The sequence below is a fragment of the Ictalurus furcatus genome, chromosome 13 (genome assembly GCF_023375685.1).
Source record: "Ictalurus furcatus strain D&B chromosome 13, Billie_1.0, whole genome shotgun sequence".
NCBI lineage: Eukaryota > Metazoa > Chordata > Actinopteri > Siluriformes > Ictaluridae > Ictalurus > Ictalurus furcatus.
The window spans coordinates 23913586-23934564 of NC_071267.1; the positions used below are offsets into that span (position 1 = coordinate 23913586).

The following is a 20979-nucleotide window of genomic DNA, read 5'->3' on the forward strand; positions in this document are numbered from 1 at the left end:
CAAAAAATAAAATTTTCTTCCCCTTGCTTGGGCTCCAAGTGTGCACGGGCGCCTGGGGCCCATAATGCCCATTGGATAATCCGGCCCAGAATCTAGATCAGTGTACAGAACATGCTTTCACATGGGTTTTATATGAGAGGTTAATTAAATGTAAACACTAGTCAATTGCTAATTAAAGAAAATAACGTTAAACATGCATGTGATGTAAACAATCATTAGCTCACTAACAGTGTTTGCTATATTCTGTATTTTTTCAATTACTGGCTAAATGCCCTGAACCCAATAAATACTGCTATAACTTTACTCTATTTTGTGTTTCTGTGTTAAACATTTCACTGGATTTTGAGTGATTTTTAACTGAATCTTAATCTAATCCTGAGGAAGGAGGGAAGGGCCCAACAGTGGCATTCTGCTAGTCTTGGGATTTGAACTCACCAACTTCCTATCACTAGGGTGATAAATGAAAGGAAAAACCAACATGTAGTGTGTTAGTAAGGTTTTGGGCCAACACAAGCTTCAGTGCAGCTTGGCATAGATTATACGAGTCTCTGGAACCATACTGGAACAATGAATACTGTTCTTCCAAAACATATTCCCTGTAGATGGTGTTTTGATGATGATGTCGAGTACTGTCTAACACGTCGCTTCAAAATCTCCAATAAGTGCTCAGTTGATCATTTTCATCCGAATCAATCCTTTGATTAAGCCTTCATGCCATGTGGATGGGAGTGGAGTCATCCTGGAAGAGACCACACCTATCAGGATAGAAATGTTCCATCATAAGATAAAGGTGTTCAGTCAGAAGAACGTCGTATTGACTGGCGGTGGTGCTTCCTTGTAAGTGGACCTAAACCATGTCAGCATAAATCTTTAAGTGCGTCCCACAACACTGCCAGATTTCCTTTAATTTGCCACCCATCTGCAGTTTCCATAAGGCCACCAATCTTTATTACCTCCTAAGCTTGATGACATTTCTCCATTATAATGATGGCCTTGCTGATTCAGCTACAGTACTACTCTAGTCTGGGCCAGGAGCCACTAAACAATCAAAGGCCTTCCTGGAAATCACACGGTCAATGGTTTGCAGAAAAAGTTTACTGAAATAAAGTCATGTGAAAAAATAAGTACACCCCATGGAAATTGTTGGATCATCAAATTTGATCATCTTTGAAACAGGGTCTAAAAATGAAGTTGATATACTTGATCAAAACCACAAGGAGAATTAGCTTTTCAGTCATTTATCCAACAGAAATATCAATAGATGGGATATTCTTCTGTCTAAAAAGTAAGTATAGCCTTGGCCTCAGAAACTAGTATTGGCCCCTTTAGCAGAAATAACTTCTTGTATGGGGGCGTATGGTGGATTAGTGGTTAGCACGTTTGCCTCACACGTCCGGGGTCCGAGTCCCGCCGGCGCCATGTGTGTGCGGAGTTTGCATGTTCTCCCCGTGCTGCGGGGGTTTCCTCCCCAAAGACATGCATGGTAGGCTGACTGGCGTGTCTAAAGTGTCCGTAGTGTATGAATGGGTGTGTGAGTGTGTATGTGATTGTGCCCTGCGATGGACTGGGACCCTGTCCAGGGTGTACCCCGCCTTGTGCCCGATGCTACCTGGGATAGACTCCAGGTTCCCCGTGACCCTGAAAAGGAGTAAGTGGTAGAGATGGATGGATGGAACTTCTTGTATGTGTTTTGCATAATTGTCCACCAATTTTGCTGGAATTTTTGACCACTCTTCCATGCAATATTCTTTCAGTTGCAAGATGTTTGAGGGTTTTCTTGCATGTACTGCCTGTTTCAAATCCCCACACAACAGTTCAATGGGATTCCAATCCGGGCTTTGACCATTCCATAACCCTCAATTTCTTATTTTTAAGCCATTCATTGGTGGATTTGTTAGTGTGCTTAGGATCATTATCCTGTTGAAAGGTCCACTTTCGGTTCAACTTCAACTTTCCTCACAGATTTCCTCACATTATCTTCAAGCACTGTTTCATATGAAGCAGAATTCATAGTTGAATCAATGAATGCAAGTTGCCCAGTACCGGAGGCAGTTCTTTTATAGACAGCAAAGGCTTTTTTTTACTGGCACGTCTCCCATGCAGGTCAAATTTGTGCAATCTTTTTCTGATTGTAGAAGCATGCACTTTGACACAAACAGCTGCAAGACTTACTAGCAGATCCTGTGATGAAACTTTGAGGTTCTTGGAGACTTCTTTTTGCATCAGACGGTCTGCTCTTGGGCTGAATTTGCTGGGACGGCCAGTTCTGGACAAATTCAGTCATTTGAAATCTGCAATTTTTTATATTGCTTTCCTTACAGTGGAACGATGTATTTCAAATCATTTGGAGATCTTTTTAAATCCCTTGCCAGACTCATAGGCCTCCAGAAACTTTTTTTCTGAAGGCCTTACAGAACTCTTTAGATCTTGGCATGATGACACCACACACCTCATTAACAAAGGGAACACCAGACACTAGATATGAGAGGAGGTTAAATAAGACCGGTCCCACCTGCACTCCCTGAGCAGGTTCTAATCACTGGAAGCCAATCTTGACACTTGATTCTAACTATATGGACTTGAAGGTGTGATAAGTGTAGAGGTGTACTTAATTTTACCATGTGACTGTTTTTTTTGTTGTTGTTGTTGATGTGAACTGTGAAAATCACTATTTGTGTCACTTGATAGAGTGTATCAATTTATTAATAGGCACGGTTTCAAAGAGGATCAAACATTTGCTTGTCCAAATATGTCAAAAAAGCCAAGAATTTCCACGGAGTGTACTTATTTTGTTCACATGACTGTATAACATTTCAAAACTGCACACAAATGTACCTTCTTTTAAGACAGGTCCCAGTTGGAGAAATAGAAATCACAACCAGTGATGGGAGGCATGGTGGTGCAGTGGGTAATGTCCCCACCTAACAACTCCAGGGTCTGCTTCGATCCCGGTGTCTGTGTGGGTTTCCTCCAGGTTCTCTGGTTTCTTCCTACCTCCAAAAACCATGTTAGTAGGTGGATTGATTACTCTAAATTGCCACTAGGTGTAAATGTGTGCATGATGCCCTGTGATACATAAATGGTCTGCACTTATATTGCCCTTTTTTAACCTTAGCGGTTCTACAAAGCGCTTTACACTGTGTCTCATTCACCTATTCCACACACACACGGTAGCATTTGATTCTAATAATAATTGCATACAGATCGTTTTCGCTGTAGAGTTACGAAGCAAAACAAAGACCATGCAGTTACTTTTTATGCAACACTTAGCAATGTGATATTTCACTTAAGCTGCATGTTGTTGGTCTGCTATGGATTGCGGGTCAAAGTCGGTACATCCAACTTTCTCCAGTGGCTTGACCTCTGACTCTATTTCAGACTGATTATACTGAATATTAATTTTCCCTACACTTTGTCAGGTTTTCATGCAAGAGTCAGCATCCTTCCTTTATATAAAACATCTAGTATGAAGACAGTTCTAACATGAAATGTTAGAAAGAGTACTCTATGTGTACGGTGTGAACTTACATCAGTGCAGGAGTATTCGGAGCTGAAATTAGGCACTGTTTAAAATTCGATGCCTGTTGAGCTCCCACATGTCGCACTTTTCCGTTCCCTCCCTCGTGGCCACCTGTGCCACCAGGTAACCATAAATCCCCTTCCTGTCAACAGCCTTTTGGGAAAGAGCAGCTCTGGCAGGACCATATGTTACTTTGGCTCCCTAGTGCCCTTCACATCCTATTTACTTCAGTATAAATCAATACAAAGGGGCATAAATCTGAACCCAGGGGGCACACCCCTCCAAGGATGAGATTATAACTGGCAAGGGCATAAAGGCCAGGGAAAAAGAAGGTGAAATACCACAGCCTCAGAAGATGGAACATTCTGGTTTCCTCTTGGGAGAAGCATTGCAGAGATTCAGAATCAATTTTTTTTTTTTTTTAAAGATGTGGAGGTAAGCCTGTATTATACACCACTGCTATTGTATTTTGATGCAGATGTCTGCAAACATTCTGCAAACTGATCCGATTAGTAAACAATAATCTCACAATAATCTCTTCTCTCAGAAAGCTTAAATCTAGTTTAGCCTCCTTCATTTCCCCAGGAAAGCACATTTCCAAACACATTATCTATTTACGTCGTAGGCATCCTAATTTTATATTATATAATAATAATAATAATAATAATAATAATAATAAATATATATATAATAATAATAATAATAAATATATATATATATATATAATAAATATATATATTATATATATATATATAATAATAATAAATATATATATATATATATATATATATATATATATATATATATATATATATATATATATATATATATATATATATATAGATAGATAGATAGATAGATAGATGGAGAGAGATACTCAGATGTTCATTTTATGTCATCAGTCAATAGAACAAAAGAAAATTTCCATTTTTGTTCGAGAGAAATGTAATTCAAAAAAGTAGTAGAGCACTTTTCACATAAAAACATTGCAGGCTGTGTTGCAATAATAGCTCAAGAGACAGAAACTGAGACAGGAAAAAGTGGAAGGAACAAAAGTGGCAGGTTCTCCAAGATGCTTTGGGGGGAAACAAATTCGGGCACTCTAAAAATAAATAAATACGTTTTTAAAAAAAATAAATAACCAAAACAAAAAACTTTTTCCAGCATAAGTGTGCTAAGATTTCCTAACTGATACAGTTTTAAAGAAAAAAAAAAGGATGACATCGAATATGTATTTTGGTTAATGTTCACTGTTATTTGTAGTTTTTTTAAAAATGTGGAAACGCGTCGTTTTATATATTTTGACGGCCTCTTTGCATTTTTTTGCGATTTAATTTACAGATTCTCTTTGCCTAAATGATTTCCCAACTATTTACTCAATAACCCCCTTTGCGAAAACGAAATCACAGCAAAAGAGCTAGTCACATTATACTACCAAATGTAATCTTTCATGTTCAAGTACCACAAGAGGACCGGCTCTCTATCGGAGGAAAGAACAGGAGTACAGCTTGTGGCTATGGTGTCTCACCACATTATGATCCTCAAACGACTAGCAGGTTTTCTGCAGAGAAAATAAAAGCCGGAATCAGATCTTTAACATACGACACTACCCGGTGTGATGGTTGTACCAAGTGCTTTTTTTGCCACACAAAACATTTTATTAATTAACAGTCGGATTTTTATCTACCATTTGCTGTGATAGCTCAGATTAGGTTATGAAAAGCGAAGAAACTGTCGAATTTAAAAAACAAACAAACAAACAAACAAACAAACAAACAAAAGACAATGTGAATGTTATTAGATAGGTGTGTTTACTGTAAGTGTGAAAAAAACAGTCGGCTGTCAATATAAATCAACACGAGAGGGCCTGAGGCGGAACCATGGAGTACGCCACAGCAGGCTAGGACTTAATCTAAATAAATATCTTTTATTTAATCTAAAATGACCTTTTTGACCATATATGAGAGTCAAATGATCTCCAAGCTTTTCATTTAAAATGTAGCTGAATAAATAAACAGTGCACTGGCTGAAGCAGCAGAGGTGCATAACATCATTTAATTTCCATCATAACGTTGAAACATAGCTTCATGTATGATAATCAAGTCAAGATAAAACCCTTCTGGCAAAGTTGGCATGTAAGCACCACAGCACATATACCTGCTAATATTCTTCACCCCTTCTGACCAGATCCTCAGGTTTTACACTGTGCGATTCCAGCGGTCTTACAAGATTATTACTCGTCACGTTATATATGAGATGATCCTAATAAAATCCTGTCCGAATTCATAATAACAGGTTCTACAGTAAGTTGTCCAAATCAGCATACACACACATGTACATACTATATTCTGTTTACGTCATCAACCTGTGCAATCCAGGCTCATGCACAAAGTCTCAATGAACAGAAACATTCTTCTTGAAGTATAAGGGTATTCAAGTACAAGTATAAGCTTGAAGTAATAAGGATCATCAGATGCCGTCCTCCTATTGGTGGCTTTAAGAACAACGTGGTAGCAGCGCTCAGACTTTGAGATTGTAAGAAAAAAATTTCGGACACAGCAAGAACTTAGTCATCGGTCGTCAGTCTGGTCGCAACGGTGCTAAAATCGGCCACCGGCTAGCACAGTACATAATGCACTGTAAGGTTTAAATAATATCAATACAGGACCAAGAATTGTGCGATTTCTGTCTGGAACAGCCGGAACTCGTACAGTGTAAATCCAGTTAGGACAGCAGAATACCATGTTCATAGTGTTCTAACACAGAATAAGAAACAATACTGACTGTACTACACCACCACAAATGAGTGCTTCACTACAAAGTCAAAGGGATTTGGCGTATGGTCCGAGAGGACACTTCTCTTTCTCTAATAATTGCTTGTTTGTGGGGTTTTTCTGATGAAATACATGAAATGTAGCAAAGTGAAGAAGTTCAAAAAAATTGTTCAGTGTTAAACCGCATTACGTCAGAACATCAAATAGCTTTCTAATATTTCGCATTTGTATTTCATCCATTTAGATTTTTTTAGCTGATGTTTAGCAAAGTTCATAGATGACTGTCGTTTTAAGGGAGTTGGACAGACTTTTCACCTTCGTGATTTGCCATGATGCTCTTGGAAATGTTCCAAAAGGCCCTGGGGGTCTGCCTGTATGCTCACAGATGGGAGACTGAAAGCCCAATTAAATGCTAAAAATAGTGGGAAACTCAAAATACATTCCTGGATTGAAAGAAAAATTAAACACATATCCAAAAAGAAACGTTTTATTGTACAAAGGCTGGCCTCACTGAAGCATTTCCACACTTTGGAATGGGAATAATTTACTTGGGGCCGAGCATGTCCCGGGGACGGACCCACTGTTCAAACTGCTCCTCAGTCAGGTAGCCCAGTTTGATGGCAACGGCTTTTAATGTTGAACCCTCTTTGTGTGCGGTCTTGGCGATGGTAGCAGCTTTGTCGTAACCTGACAAAGACAGAGAAAGAGAGATAAGTCACATACAGGTACATAACCCTGACTGTTATAAAAAAAATAATAATAACAATAATAAAAAAAAATACATTAAAAAAAAAAATCTGGAAAGCACAGCACAGCTATTTCCAAATAAAAAACGTCCAGTTATGTACAAGAAAAAGAAAACAAGCTGGGGAAAAAAAGCTATTTCGACTTCAAAACATTAAAATACAAGATTTTCAGGAACATTAGCATGTTTGAAAGATCCTGGAGCTGGCAAGCTTTTAATCCCACGGAATTTCAGACATTTTAAAAGATCAGCTCTTTATTTCTCTCTGAGATTTGTGCAGTCTGCACGGAGATCGTTTTTCTTTCTACGCGCTTCAATTTTTTGGATACTGAGCAGCTCTATTCACATTTCTTCTCCTCCCTGTAGAGAATATATTATATTACACTATGATATAAACTTTCTTCTAATAACTGATATCTGCTGCAAATTGAAAAAGCCAATGAACATCATCCTTCCATCTCCATCCTGTTTCCAAAAGAAAAGCATGCAAGCATACTATAATGGTTGAGCTTTGAGTAAACAGCAACACTGCTAATAAGAAAGTGTACGGGATGGCCTGAGGGGTCAAAAATGGCAAATGCTATGACCAAACTGTAGATTTTGGTTCCTCCACATTACTCGCATTACCGTCTATACGTACTCGGCTTAATGCAGCCAGCAATAACAGCATGTAAAACTAAGCCCTGTTAAACGTCTCCATCCACGCAAGAGCAAATACTCATCATCTCATTAAAGCCTACATGCTCCAATTACTCCACTAGGAAATAATCGGATTTGAGTTCTTGTCCTGCATTCAGCGGCTGGAAAAGTCATGTCCAATTTGATCCCTACACCAGTTGTCCAATCTCCCAGTGTGGTTTAGTCCAACCAAGCACCTGATAGTCGACTGCTTGACTGGAACAAAAAATAAATAAATGCAGCCACACCGGCAATTTGCAGATAAGGCTGAACACCAGCTTTCTACATCATGCCAGTTAACCAAGTCAGGTGTTTCAAGAGTGTCTTCTCAGGGACAGAAATAGCGGCTGCTTTGCTTGGCCGGGCCACGGCAAGAACAGGCAATGCGTCACTTCTGTATTTGCAAGACTGATGAAGGTCTTGAGCAAGTGTGAAATCCTGCTAGACTGAGTGAATATTAGCTGCTTCAATTTAAAGTTTGAAGACACCTAACAATCACAGCGATGTGTGTGATATAACCTCAGGTGTCCACCAAAAAAAAAAAAAACCCAGAAAAAACAGATTTCAACATGTAGTAATTTTATTCCTAAAAGGTAACCAACACTGAAAAACCAGGTGAAAGAGTACACCCTTCCAACTTCCACAATCATTTAGAGAGTAATTAGCAGCCAGGTGTTACTAATGAAATGCACAAGATTAGTTAATCAAAAAGTGTGACCAAAAAAAAAAAAAAAAAAGTGTTCTGGAGCACTCGGGTGTGTGCCCACATCATGCCATGACCTCAGAGAAACAACTGTTAGTGCTCATCAATCTGGGACGGGTTATAAGGCCATCGCCAAACAATTTGAAATTCACCATTCTACAGTGAGAAGGACTGTTTACAAATGGAGCGCCTTCAAGACAGCTGCCAATCTTCCCAGGAAAGGGTGTTCCAGCAAATTCATGATAATTCATGAGCAAATGTTCATAATAGTACAATCAGAAAAAGACTGAATAAGTATGGCTTTCATGGAAGGGTGGCTAGAGAAAAAAAAAAAAAAAAAAGAAAAAAGAGAGAGAGCTGTGCATAAACAAAATGCCCTCAAACATCAATGAACTGAAGCAATGATGTAAAGTAGAGTGGTCCAAAAATTTCTCCAGAATGATGCGAGACTGACAGGATCCTATAGAAAAGCTTTACTTCAAGTTATTGTTGCTAAAGTTGGTTCATGGAACTGAATGATAGGGTGTACTTATTTTTCCACCAGCTGGTTTTCCGAATGTTGTTTTTTTGTTGTTGTCGTCGTCACGTTATTTCTTTGTTTATAGAAGTTCCTGATGACCATACAATTGTTATTTAAACACTGATAAACAAAAACATAGAATTGAAGGAGGGTATACTTTCTTTTTCCCCCCCATGACTATATATTTCACCAAATTAAACAGGAAATGTGTCTTACTAACTTGCCTTGGCTTTCTGCCAATTGTGAATGTAATGGGTAAGGCCATTTGAACAAAAATAGCTCTTAGACAATCGATATTTTGCCACCTTTTGGTGAAATGTAATCTTTAAATGTAAATTTCTCCCTTTTCACTTTTAGGAGATTAGTTTAACAGACAAGAGAACAGTTCAATTTCAGAACAGAATGTCATGTAATGTTTGTTGGACAAACAGTTGTGTAAAGCTTTATTCTGAATTTTTATTTGTAACCCTCAGTTTGTGGATTTTATTTTAAATAAACAAAAAAACAACAACAACCAAAAAAAAAAGCACTGAAAGTTTGCCCCGCCCATCCGATTAATCGAAAAAAATAAAATCGGCCAAGTAATCGAGCCCCCCCTCCCAAACCTCAATAGAAAGGATGATTTAGTCTCTTTCTTGAGAGCAGCAGCAAAACAAAAAAAAATAATAGGTCAGACATTAAATCTAGTCTCTCCTGGGCTGGTGACTAACTTCATTTACTGTCTCAAGATTTAATTTTTTCTTCTGTTTGAATTCCTATTTATTATTCTCCCAACACTTGTTTAAAATGACTTTCTAAAGATTAAAGATGATTTTTTTTTTTTTTTTGCTGTTTCCCCTAGATGACTCTGAGATGAGCAGTGAAACAAATGTGGACAATTTCTTTCTTTTTTTTTTTTTTTTAAATAAAACTATATGGAAGTATGTACAACTATCAAAAAGAAAAGCCTGGCAGAGCTAAAGCTTGTGAAGGAGCGCTCACTAGTGGCCGAGTGATGATAATGTACTTGCCTATGTGAGGGTTGAGCGCGGTGACGAGCATCAGAGACTCGTTCATCAGTTTGTTGATTCGATCTGTGTTGGCCTGAATCCCAACCACACAGTTTCTCGTGAAGGAAACCGAGGCGTCGCCTAGCAACCGGGCGGAGTTCAGCACATTCTTAATCTGTGCAGAGAGACAGAGATGTAAGAAACAAGCGATAAAGTTAAATTCCTGAGGATAGAAGGCCTAAAAACCTGTGTAGTTTATAGAGGTATAGTTATAGCGGCTAACTGAAATGGCACAGCTGTATTTATATTACGTTTTAGGGCTGGAGCATCAAGTATTTTTGGCTCCATGAAATCCTGTTCGGACTGAACGACTGTATATAAACCTGTGTGTCATGTGAAAATGCTACCTTTTTCAACTGAATGATCAAATGTATTGAATATTCACTGCAGTCCTATCGTGTTTATAAAAGTAACAGGAACATGGTAAGTGTAGTGAGCAGTGCTGAGAAATAAAACCAGCAGCACGAGTGCGTGGAGGCAGACGATACTAACGATCATCGGCTTGAACACGTTGAGCTCGAAGTGTCCGTTGCTGCCCCCGACTGTGACAGCCACGTGGTTCCCCATCACCTGAGCAGCCACCATGGTCATGGCCTCACACTGAGTGGGATTCACTTTACCTGTTTCACACACAAACACACATACACTCTAACACCTGTATCCTCACATAGAACATACACAGTTAGCAACTCTTCCATCACCTGTGCATAATACACATCTCACAGTATATTCTCTCACTATGGAGGGCCACTACCGGTCAAAAGTTTGTGGACACTCGACCGAAATGTTTCTCATGATCTTAAAAACCTTTTGATCTGAAGGTGTGTGAAATCGGTGTTGTAGACAAAAATATAATTGTGCTGACGTATTCATTTTCAAGAAAGACTAAGTAACAAAACAAAATAATTTGATATACTTTATATCCTGAGCTGCTGTGAGTTATCCGTGAGTCCGTGACTGCCGTGTCAGTTGTTCTGGAACTGGTGTTCCAGAAATGTCCACGGAGATGTCATACGTCAGCTCAGATATGTTAAACGCCATCAAACTGATGGATGACGTTAACAAACGGCGTTACTTCATAACTGCTACGAAGCGAGATCTCAGCATGAAATAAACGATTTTCACGTGCTGCTGTACGGCGAATGACGATCTTCATGAGGCTCTTTCTCGGTCACTGCCCTTTACAGTGCTGCATTCTGAGGAGGTCAGAGGTCACAGAGCGTCTAAAAGAAGACTTGAAACTTAAGAACGGTTCCAAAGGTGCAGAAGAAGAGCCGAACCAGCTGTAACGCACAGCTCGAAACAGGCCTGCACGTGTACTCGAGCTCTACACCCATTTATAAGACGACGGAATACTATAAACCCTAAAATTATCGGTATCCTAATGGGAAAGTAAAGAAATAAACATAAAAATAAAATACAGTCAAATACAGTGGAGGAAATGAGTATTGGACGCTTCAGCATTTTTTTTTTCCCCCCAGTAAATACATTTCCAATGAGGTTATTCACATGAAATTTTCACCAGACATCACTATTAACTCAAGAAATCCAGAAATATAAACAATTCACAGCGTTAACGTCCATAAACAGAGTTATGTGTAATAAAGTGGAAAAGAAATATTTGCATACAAGTTCATGACCCTAAATGAGGAAAGTCCAAAAATTTCAAAGACAAAAAGAGATATTAACTAGCATCTCAAATGTGGAAATGGGTCAAACTGACCCAGAACATAATAGGAGGGTTAAACGCTCCTCAAGCAATTTCTCTCTGAGCTTTTCTCATCATGGGGTGTGTGCGTATTCGAGATATCAAAGCATAAAAAAATGCCAGCAAGTAAGACTAATATCCATTTACCCTGAGTCTTGTGATGTGATTGGTTGATGGGAATATCTCACTCACCGGGCATGATGCTGGAGCCAGGCTCGTTCTCTGGCAGGATGAGCTCCCCGAGGCCTGAGCGAGGCCCTGAGCCTAGGAAGCGGATGTCGTTGGCGATCTTCATCATGCTAACGGACACGGTGTTCAAAGCCCCACTCAGCTCCACCAGGGCATCGTGGGCCGCCAGAGCCTCAAACTTATTTGGTGCGGTCACAAAGGGCAGGCCTGCAAACGATCACACAATAACGTCGGGTTTTTCTGACGTGATTACACGTGATCAGGGTCTTCCAGCATGTCAGATTTTAAGATGAGGCACTGATTGATCGCGATCTCTCCAGGTAAAAAGTCCTACTGTGAGCGCACCGCTACATGAACAACGCAAACAGATCTCACAAGTGATAAACGCTCTGGCACAGCAATGAAACTCAGAGAAGCAATACTCATTGAGAAAAATTACAACCATCATAAGGTATGTCAAATCAACACACCATTTAAAAATCAACAGACTGCAGCCAAAATATCTGACATTCTAAGAGACGTGATATTTTTATAGTCTTATACATTTTATTTTCTCCAGGATCAGACTGTTCTTCATGAGTAACTAAATTTAATACAATCCAAAGTTCAGCAGCAGAAACTTTAGTCACTGTGTGTAAGATGCACATGGGATTTCATTCACATGGTGTTAGAGTAAATTACAAAAAAAGATAAAAGTGAAAAAAAAAACACACAGGTTTGATAGATCTGAGCTAGAATGTCTGTGAAAGTGTGTGTGTGTGTGTGTGTGAGACCTGTGAGTGCTGCGACTCGGTCAGCCACTTTCTCGGCAAAGCCGATGCGAGTGTTTAGTCCTGTACCCACCGCGGTGCCTCCTGCTGCCAGCTCATATACTCTGGGCATCGACGCCTTCACTCGTTCAATACTGTATTTCACCTGCTGCACATAGCCTCCAAACTCCTACACACACACACACACACACGTGTTAATATGCGTCTTCTTGTTTTTCCATGTCTACATTTACTACACCTGAATTTCCCCCCTTTAAATGTGAAGACGGTAGGTCCTCCTAATCTCGGGTAAAGCCTTTCTCAGGCATCATCCTCATCCATCACATGTCGGATGTCGCTATATCAAAGCTATGGTTTCCCACCTAAACATCTCTTTGGGCTTGAGTAACCTAGCGAATGAAAGCTATCTCAGGGAGCACAGCCTAACTCTATAAATATAATAGTATAGCTTTGTATGTGGAGGGTAGAATCCCAAATCTAGCTGCTTTTCACTAGAGAAATCGGTTCTTGGTAAGAATCTTTTAACCGGTCATGTACTATATCCTAAAGAGAGACATTCAACTTCTCCAGACTGTTGCGGACACTCTTCAAATGAAGACTGCAGACCTACACTACCCGACAAACGTTTAGACACACTCATTATTATTATTAGTGTTTTTCTCCACATATTAGAATAATAATAAAGTCATCAAAACTCTGGAGTAACACAAATGGAACTATGGAAATTATGTTGTGATTAAAAAAATCGAAAATAAATCAGAATAATTTAGTATTTTAGCATCTTCAAAGTAGACGCCCTTTTCGCCTAGAATTTCCAGAAATGTATTCTTGGCGTTTTCTCACCCGATTTCTTGAGGAATTTCCCCCGAGATGCTTTTTAAACAGTATTAAAGGAGTTCACACCGACGCCGGACACTTATCGCCTGCTTTTCCGAATATTTCACTCAGAGTCGTCCGTTTAAGTAAATATTTTTTCGTAAATAAAATGTTAGTTTTCTAATGAAAGAAATGAATGTCAGCACGATTATATTTTTGTCTACAACACCGATTTCACACGTTTAATCACACACCTTCAGATCAAAAGATTTTTAAGATCATGAGAAACATTTCAGACGAGTGTCCAAAAACTTTTGATCGGTGATGCGAGTCTTTAACAAGCACTTAAAGCAGCACTCAATTAAAAAATGTAAAAAAAAAAAAAAAAAAGAAAAAGAAATAAAAATTAAAAAAAAGAATAAAGAAAAACTCAGCTCGCATGATCTTTATTGGTTTTCCAACGTGTCTATTACAGAGTTGGAGCTTGATATTATTAGACTGTGATCAGTTTGCATGAGGATAAGTTTCTGATGGACACTGAAGCACTTCTGAACTTTTTTTTCCCAACCTATCTAGGCATCAAATACCTATATTCATGAGCCTTCAAATTCTCAATGCGGCTCAGACTGTTGATTTAAAATCATCTATTTTTTTTCTATACTGTAATCAGATCCTAGTTGATGCTCTTATGTCTTTAATTTATTTATTAATTTTCATATGATTCATTTACATGTGATTCATTTTCATGTGATTCATTAACACATGATTCATTTTCATGTGATTCATACTCAAGCGATTCATTTACGTATGATTCATTTCCATGTGATCCATTTACTAATTTGCTTCTCTTTAAATCCAGTTTTAGACTGTGATATTACAAGGGTCTTTCCAGATTATTACTTGCTACACTGTATGAGATAACCCCAGTAAAATTGCCTGAATTCTATAATATAATTTGTTCACCATGTTAGGTTTAAATCTTCTAAAAACAGATTTGCTCTTATAAGTAAGCCCTGCATGGGTGAATATGATAACATATGAATCCACATTGATCATTTTTTTTTACCTGTCCGAGTGACAGAGGCACGGCGTCCTGTGTGTGTGTGCGACCGATTTTGATGATGTCCTTAAACTCCTCGGCCTTGGCGGCGAGAGCGTCGTGGAGCTCCTGCAGGCCAGGCAGCAGCACCTCGTGCACTTCTTTAGCCGCAGCAATGTGCATGGCGGTGGGGAACGTGTCATTAGAGCTCTGAAACATGTACACACAAACAAGCAAATTAAATTTATGTTTATTAACCGCCAGCGATAGAGAAAAACAGAGAGATATTTTTAAAAAGTGCAATCAGCATAAAGAGTGTTTCTTTTAAACTGTTCCTAGACAGATAATCTGTGTTCCTATTAAACTGACACTAGTGCGAGTCACACAAACATGCTTTCTTAAAAATACTTAAAAGGCATTAGTTGAAGTATTTACATAAGTAGAACATACATAAAACATACTTTAAGCGAGTTTGTATGCATGAGGCTCATGAACGAGAAATAACACACGACAGACTGTGTGCCTAGACGAAGAAAAAGTGAATATTGTAATAAATTATACAATTATTATAAAACTTTATATAGCACTTTTCATACATAAAATGCAACTGAAAATGTGCTTCACAATGAAACATAATAAAATGATTCAAATAAAAACAATAATAACGAAACAACATTAAAAAGAAAAAAATGTTCAAAAAATAAAAATAAATATTTAAAAAATAAAAAAATAATCAAATAGACAAAAAAGGCATTTTTTAAAAAGATTAAAACGATCTATTAAGATAATTAAGATAATTTTTTTTGCCTACGACAATGTTGGGTTGTGTGATGTGGGGAGAAGCGACGCTTTTCATATAATCGCCCACCTGGCTCTTGTTGACGTGGTCGTTGGGATGCACGGGGTCTTTGCTGCCTAGTTTGCCCCCGAGGATCTCGATGGCCCGGTTGCTGATCACCTCGTTGACGTTCATGTTGGTCTGCGTTCCTGAGCCCGTCTGCCACACCACCAAGGGGAAGTGCTCGTCCAGTTTCCCAGCAGACACCTGGGTATGGAGGCACAGTTTGAGTTCGAGATACCTCAACATCAACTTCTAACGCAAGCTCGTCAACTTCTAAAGACGACTGAGAAAGTGTAGCAGAAAAAAAATGTATTATTATAAAAGCGCATGCAGCAGGGAGTGAAATCTTGTACACTAAACATAGAGCATTGCAGCAATGTAATTAGCATTTCACATAGCTATGCCAGGGATAAAATCACTTGGGGATGCACTGTTATGTCAATTAACTTGACAGTTTTCTGCCTTTTCCTGCAGTATTATGACCGGAGAGCCTTTCCACGTACCTCATCTGCAGCCTGCACAATAGCCTCGGCGATCTTGGTGTCCAAGCCGTAGTCCTTATTCACCTCGGCTGCTGCTCTCTTCAGAATGCCAAACGCTTTAATCACTTGGATCTGAATCACACACACACACATTTAGACATGGATAGAAGTAAAAGTGAGCACTACACCCTGACACACATGTTCTAAAGCACACACTGATAGTATTTAGTATTGAGATAGTGAGTGGCCAGTTGCAGTGTTTTGGCTCTGTAGTCCAGCATTTGTGCGGCGGTCTGAGAAAACTTCCGCCAAAAATACTGAAAATTATCATTTTTTCCCCCCCTGTGTATAACATTTTTTTACACATCAATTTAGCTATGTATTAAAAATCAGCCAAGTGTGATTCCCTCACACAGTCAACGTCACACTTTAATCCGGTTGTCCTATAGATCCATTCCAAAGATGAACAGCACACTGGAGACTACAACAACAAAGTACTGCTTTTAAACGCTTTCTTAAATGGTTGTTTTTATTAGGTTCCCAAGCATGGAAAAAGTTTTCTAAACTTATCCGAGACGCTAGCCAGACGTTTCTCGGCTCCTAACGCGAGCTTCAGAAGACCCTCCCTCGTACTTGTTCATGGTTTGAGCATGCATCTGCTATGATTGGATGAAGTAGTGTGGCCATGAAATGCTGTCTTGTTATCTGATTGCCTAGAGCAGACCAAAAACCACATATTTGTGGATTGAACTGATTGGCATGACGTGAGAACTGTTTCAGAAATCCACAAATAAATGCAGACGGTTCCGCAAATAAACAAAAAAAAAAAAAAAACACATTTGTAATATTTCTGCATCTTGTTTTATTTATATGCGGATCACGTTTTATTCCTTTCAGGCGTAGCGTCTGCTCTTATGGACGGTCAATTTAAGGCTCTTTTTTTAAATTTTAGGAAAATATAAGATGTAAGTCACCTCCAAATCGCTTGAGAGCATTACTGAAAATTAACTCTTAAAACTTCTATAGCTCTCTAGAGTATTCGTCGCTCTCAATCTTTAATAAATTTCTACATACATTTTTTGAAAACAGCACAAAAAAAAAAAAAAAAACTCAGATTTGTCGGACTCCACTGATTGCATAAACTAGTGTTGTTTTTTTGAGAAGATGATTGTTTTTTCAAAAAAAATCTTAAACTTTGTAAATTTGTCTTCAGCATTACATATTTTAGACCTGAATGTTAAAACTTTTGGACATTGGAAGATTTCGTTTGTGTACCATTTCAGGCATAAAGTTTTTGCCTTTATTTACTCATATAGGAAAATCCATTAACTTTTTAATATATATTATATTGAGACAGAATCAAAATCTATACTTCATCCAATTTCAAGTTAAAAAAAAAAATAAAAAAATAATAAAAGAATCTGGATATGCATGAAAATGTTATATTTATGAATCACTTACTGTTTAATGCTAGATCTGGTTTTATCCTTGTGGAACTCATGTTACTTAAGCTACGTTCATACAGCGACTCGTAGTGACAAAGCGACCGGAGACCATTCATTTTCAGCGATAGCTGCCGACGTCCGGCAACATGAGCGACAACGACCATTGGCGACTAGGTGTGGGCGTGGTCCAGCGATGTGACAAAGTTGAGAAAAGTTTAATTTTATGTAAATTTGGAGCGACTCGGTGTTAGCGACTACCAATGGGAGCAAAGACAGTAGATCTGTGATCCGCCATGCTTCCCGGGAGTCCGAATTGTTCCGTGAACCCAGACAGTCCGGCTCTTGCGCTTTCGTCACAGATAGACGACCTGCGAGCTCAAACTGCTCCTCCTTCATCTCATCAGATATGATACATATATATACGCTGATATTGCGCGACCCGCTGATAAATATTACTATGGCAACGAATAGTAGGAACGCCTACTGGCAACTTCATAGTTCAGTGAATGGTGTCTATGTGAACGTAGCTTTATTTGTACACTACCAGTCAAAAGTTTGGAGACTGAAATGTTTCTCGTGTTCTTAAAAAGCATTTGATCTGAAGGTGTATGATTAAACGTGTGAAATTGGTGTCGTAGACAAAAATATAATCGTGCCAACGTATTCGTTTCTTTCATTAGAAAACTAACATTTTATTTACGGAAAAAATATTTACTTAAATGGACGACTCGAGTGAAATATTTTAAAAAGCAGCCGATAAGAGTCCAGCGTCGGTGGGAACTCCTTTAATACTGTTTAAAAAGCATCTCAGGGAAATTCCTCAAGAAATCGGGTGAGAAAACGCCAAGAATACATTTCTGGAAATTCTAGGCGAAAAGGGCGTCTACTTTGAAGATTTATTTATGGTTTTTTTTTTCACAACATAATTCCCATAGTTCAATTTGTGTTGTTCCAGAGTTTTGATGACTTTATTATTATTCTAAAAGGTGGTGAAAATAAATAAAGAAAGGATGAGTGTGTCTGAACTTGTGACCGGAAGTGTACATTATGCAGCAAACACACCCCATACTCTACATCATGTTTTCCCTGCTTTAGGACTTACCGGCATCCTCTCGGTCACTCCGCCGATTTTGAAGTTCATGGTGGAGCGCACGGTTTGAGCTCCGTAGTATTTATCGCTCGGCACTTTCAGCTCCCCGAAGGTGTCCCGTTCAATCCTGTAAGACTCCGAACTCGCCTAAGAGTCGATGTAACAGTTAGAAAGATGATCAGATCGCTTTGCTAGATATATAAACAAATCACTGAACCTCAAATTGCTCTCTGCTCCTAATACAAGTGCATCATGAGGTGCAATACAAAAAAAATCTTTTTTTTATTTAAACTTTATTTACCTAGGAAGTCTCTTGAAATTAAAAATCTCTCTTTTAGAAGATATTCCTGGCCAAAAATGGCAGATTAAATATACATACATTAGCACAATAAAGAATTAAAATAACATACAAAGTAACACACACACATTTATAACTAATGAGGTTTGGTTTAAATTCATTATATTCAAGTGACCAGTAAGACTTGGCAATACAACGATAAAATATCATGATATTTTTTTTTTTACCCTATTAAAGTCCCCTTGAAGTGTGCAGCGTTATTCAATGTGTTGATTCAATGTGTTTCCACTGAAACAGGAAGTCGGGGCGGGACATATCGAGTGGCTCCTCCAGCTTTAAAAATAGTCAATAGCGTTTGCGTACCTCAGAGCTTGGGCTAAGCCGTACTTGACAGTACAATTTATTTTTATAACGTTCGAGGCGGGACACTTCAGATTCTAGCGAGCGTTTGATTGGACAGAAAATCTGACCAGATGATGACTGCTGATCTGTATCGGTGGCAGAGATACGGTAAATTTTTAACATATATATACTCAGCAAAGCGAAAAAAATAATCAATCAATTAATTAATTAATTTTAAAAAATAAAGAAACGTCCCTTTTACAGGACACTGTATTTTAAAGATAATTTTGTAAAAATTTAAATAAGCTGTACAGATGTTTATTGGAAAGGGTTTAAACGATGTTTTCATGCTTGTTCAATAAACCATAAACAATTACTGCACATGCAGCTGTGGAACAGTCCTTAAGACATGAACAGTTTACAGGTGCTAGGCGATTAAGGTCACAGTTACAGTAAGTTAGGACACTAAAGAGACCTTTCTACTGACTCTAAAACACCAGAAGAAAGAAGTCTAGGGTTCCTGCTCACCTGCGTGAACATGCCATAGACCTGCTGCAGGGAGGCATGAGGACTGCAGATGTGTCCAGAGCAATAAACTGCAATGTCTGTAACGTAAGACGTCTAAGACGGTGCTACAGGGAGACAGGAAGGACAGCTGATCGTCCTTGCAGTGGAAAATTATTACACGTAACCGTGTGTCCCTCAGACGTGATCGAGAACTTGTAAACGCCTCGGTGGAAGAGTGGAGGAACATCTCACAGCAAGACCTGACCAATCTGGTGCAGTCCATGAGGATGAGATGCACTGTAGTACTTAAAGCAGCTGGAGGACACCAGATACTCACTGTTACTTTTAATATTGACCCCCCTTTGTTCAGGGACTCATTACTCCATTTCTGTTCGTCACATGTCTGTGAAACTTGTTCAACTTATGTCTCGGTTGTTCAATGTTTTTATGTTAATACACATATTTACACATTTTAAGAAATTTGCTGGAAATAAAAACAGTTGAACGTGAGAGGAATTTTTTTTTTTTTTTTTTTTTGTGCTGAGTTTATCTTCTAAATGTGAATTTTATCATTGTTTTGGAGCACACTGGCTTATAGATAACCTTAAGGTGAACATATCAAAATTGAAGTTGTTACTTTTAGTATGGATTTCACCTGGGACTTTAAGTAGTGTTCTTTTTAATTAATACAATGACATTATTTTATATATCAAATTGCCCATGTATCAGGACTAGTACTCGGTAATTCTTTCAAAACAAATTACGATAAAATAAAATAAAATTGTTATTGCATTTGCCCAATGAAGTTACAAAATCAAGCTGCAATCAGACTTTGACCTTGTACAAAACTTTCCAAAATTTTCTACCAAGCATGTCGCATACCAAATTTAACCACGTTTCTGCACTCACTCATATTTAAAAATATATATATAATAAAATTATCCCCAAAATATAAGATAATATCAAACAAAAACCCAAGCACGCGAATACGTTTAATTCAGTGTATGCTAGTTTGCTAAAAAGATATTTCCCCTACCCGTTTTCGACAAATCCCACCCCCTGCGCGATGATTGGCTAATCCCGTCTGCTACCTGCAACACGATTGGTTAACTTCATTCCCTCAATGCATGATTGGTAAAGACTAGCCAATTCTAGCACAGGAGGCGGGATTTGTATGAAAACGATTACGGTTGCTAATATCACAAATGCTAGGCTAGTAGGCTAGGCGATGGAAAAAGGTCATCTGCAGCTATACAGGAGACATGACATTGTATTTAAACACTGTAAAATATGAGTTTACCATCCTGAGGCAGCTGCGTGATAATCCTGGCGTCCGGCTGTAGGTTTTAGCGGCAGTGCAGCGCGGCAGAGCCGAGACCTGGCTGTTAAATCGCGGCAGGTTTCTGAGTGCGGTGCGATACATGGCGGTGGTTAGCTCGGGTTCTGACACAGGGGCGGAACCA

At 38.6% G+C, this 20979-nt stretch overlaps 1 protein-coding gene across 1 annotated transcript; it reads right to left on the bottom strand.

Moving 5' to 3' along the window:
- Window positions 1-5559: 5559 nt before the first annotated feature.
- fh (fumarate hydratase) lies at window positions 5560-20979 on the bottom strand. Its single transcript, XM_053640131.1, has 10 exons — window positions 20817-20979; window positions 18382-18516; window positions 15856-15966; window positions 15380-15556; window positions 14539-14721; window positions 12660-12825; window positions 11890-12093; window positions 10482-10609; window positions 9951-10104; window positions 5560-6981 (listed from the first exon to the last, which is right to left on the bottom strand). The coding sequence occupies exons 1-10, from the start codon at window positions 20937-20939 to the stop codon at window positions 6839-6841; spliced, it is 1524 nt and encodes a 507-aa protein (XP_053496106.1). The 5' UTR covers window positions 20940-20979; the 3' UTR covers window positions 5560-6838.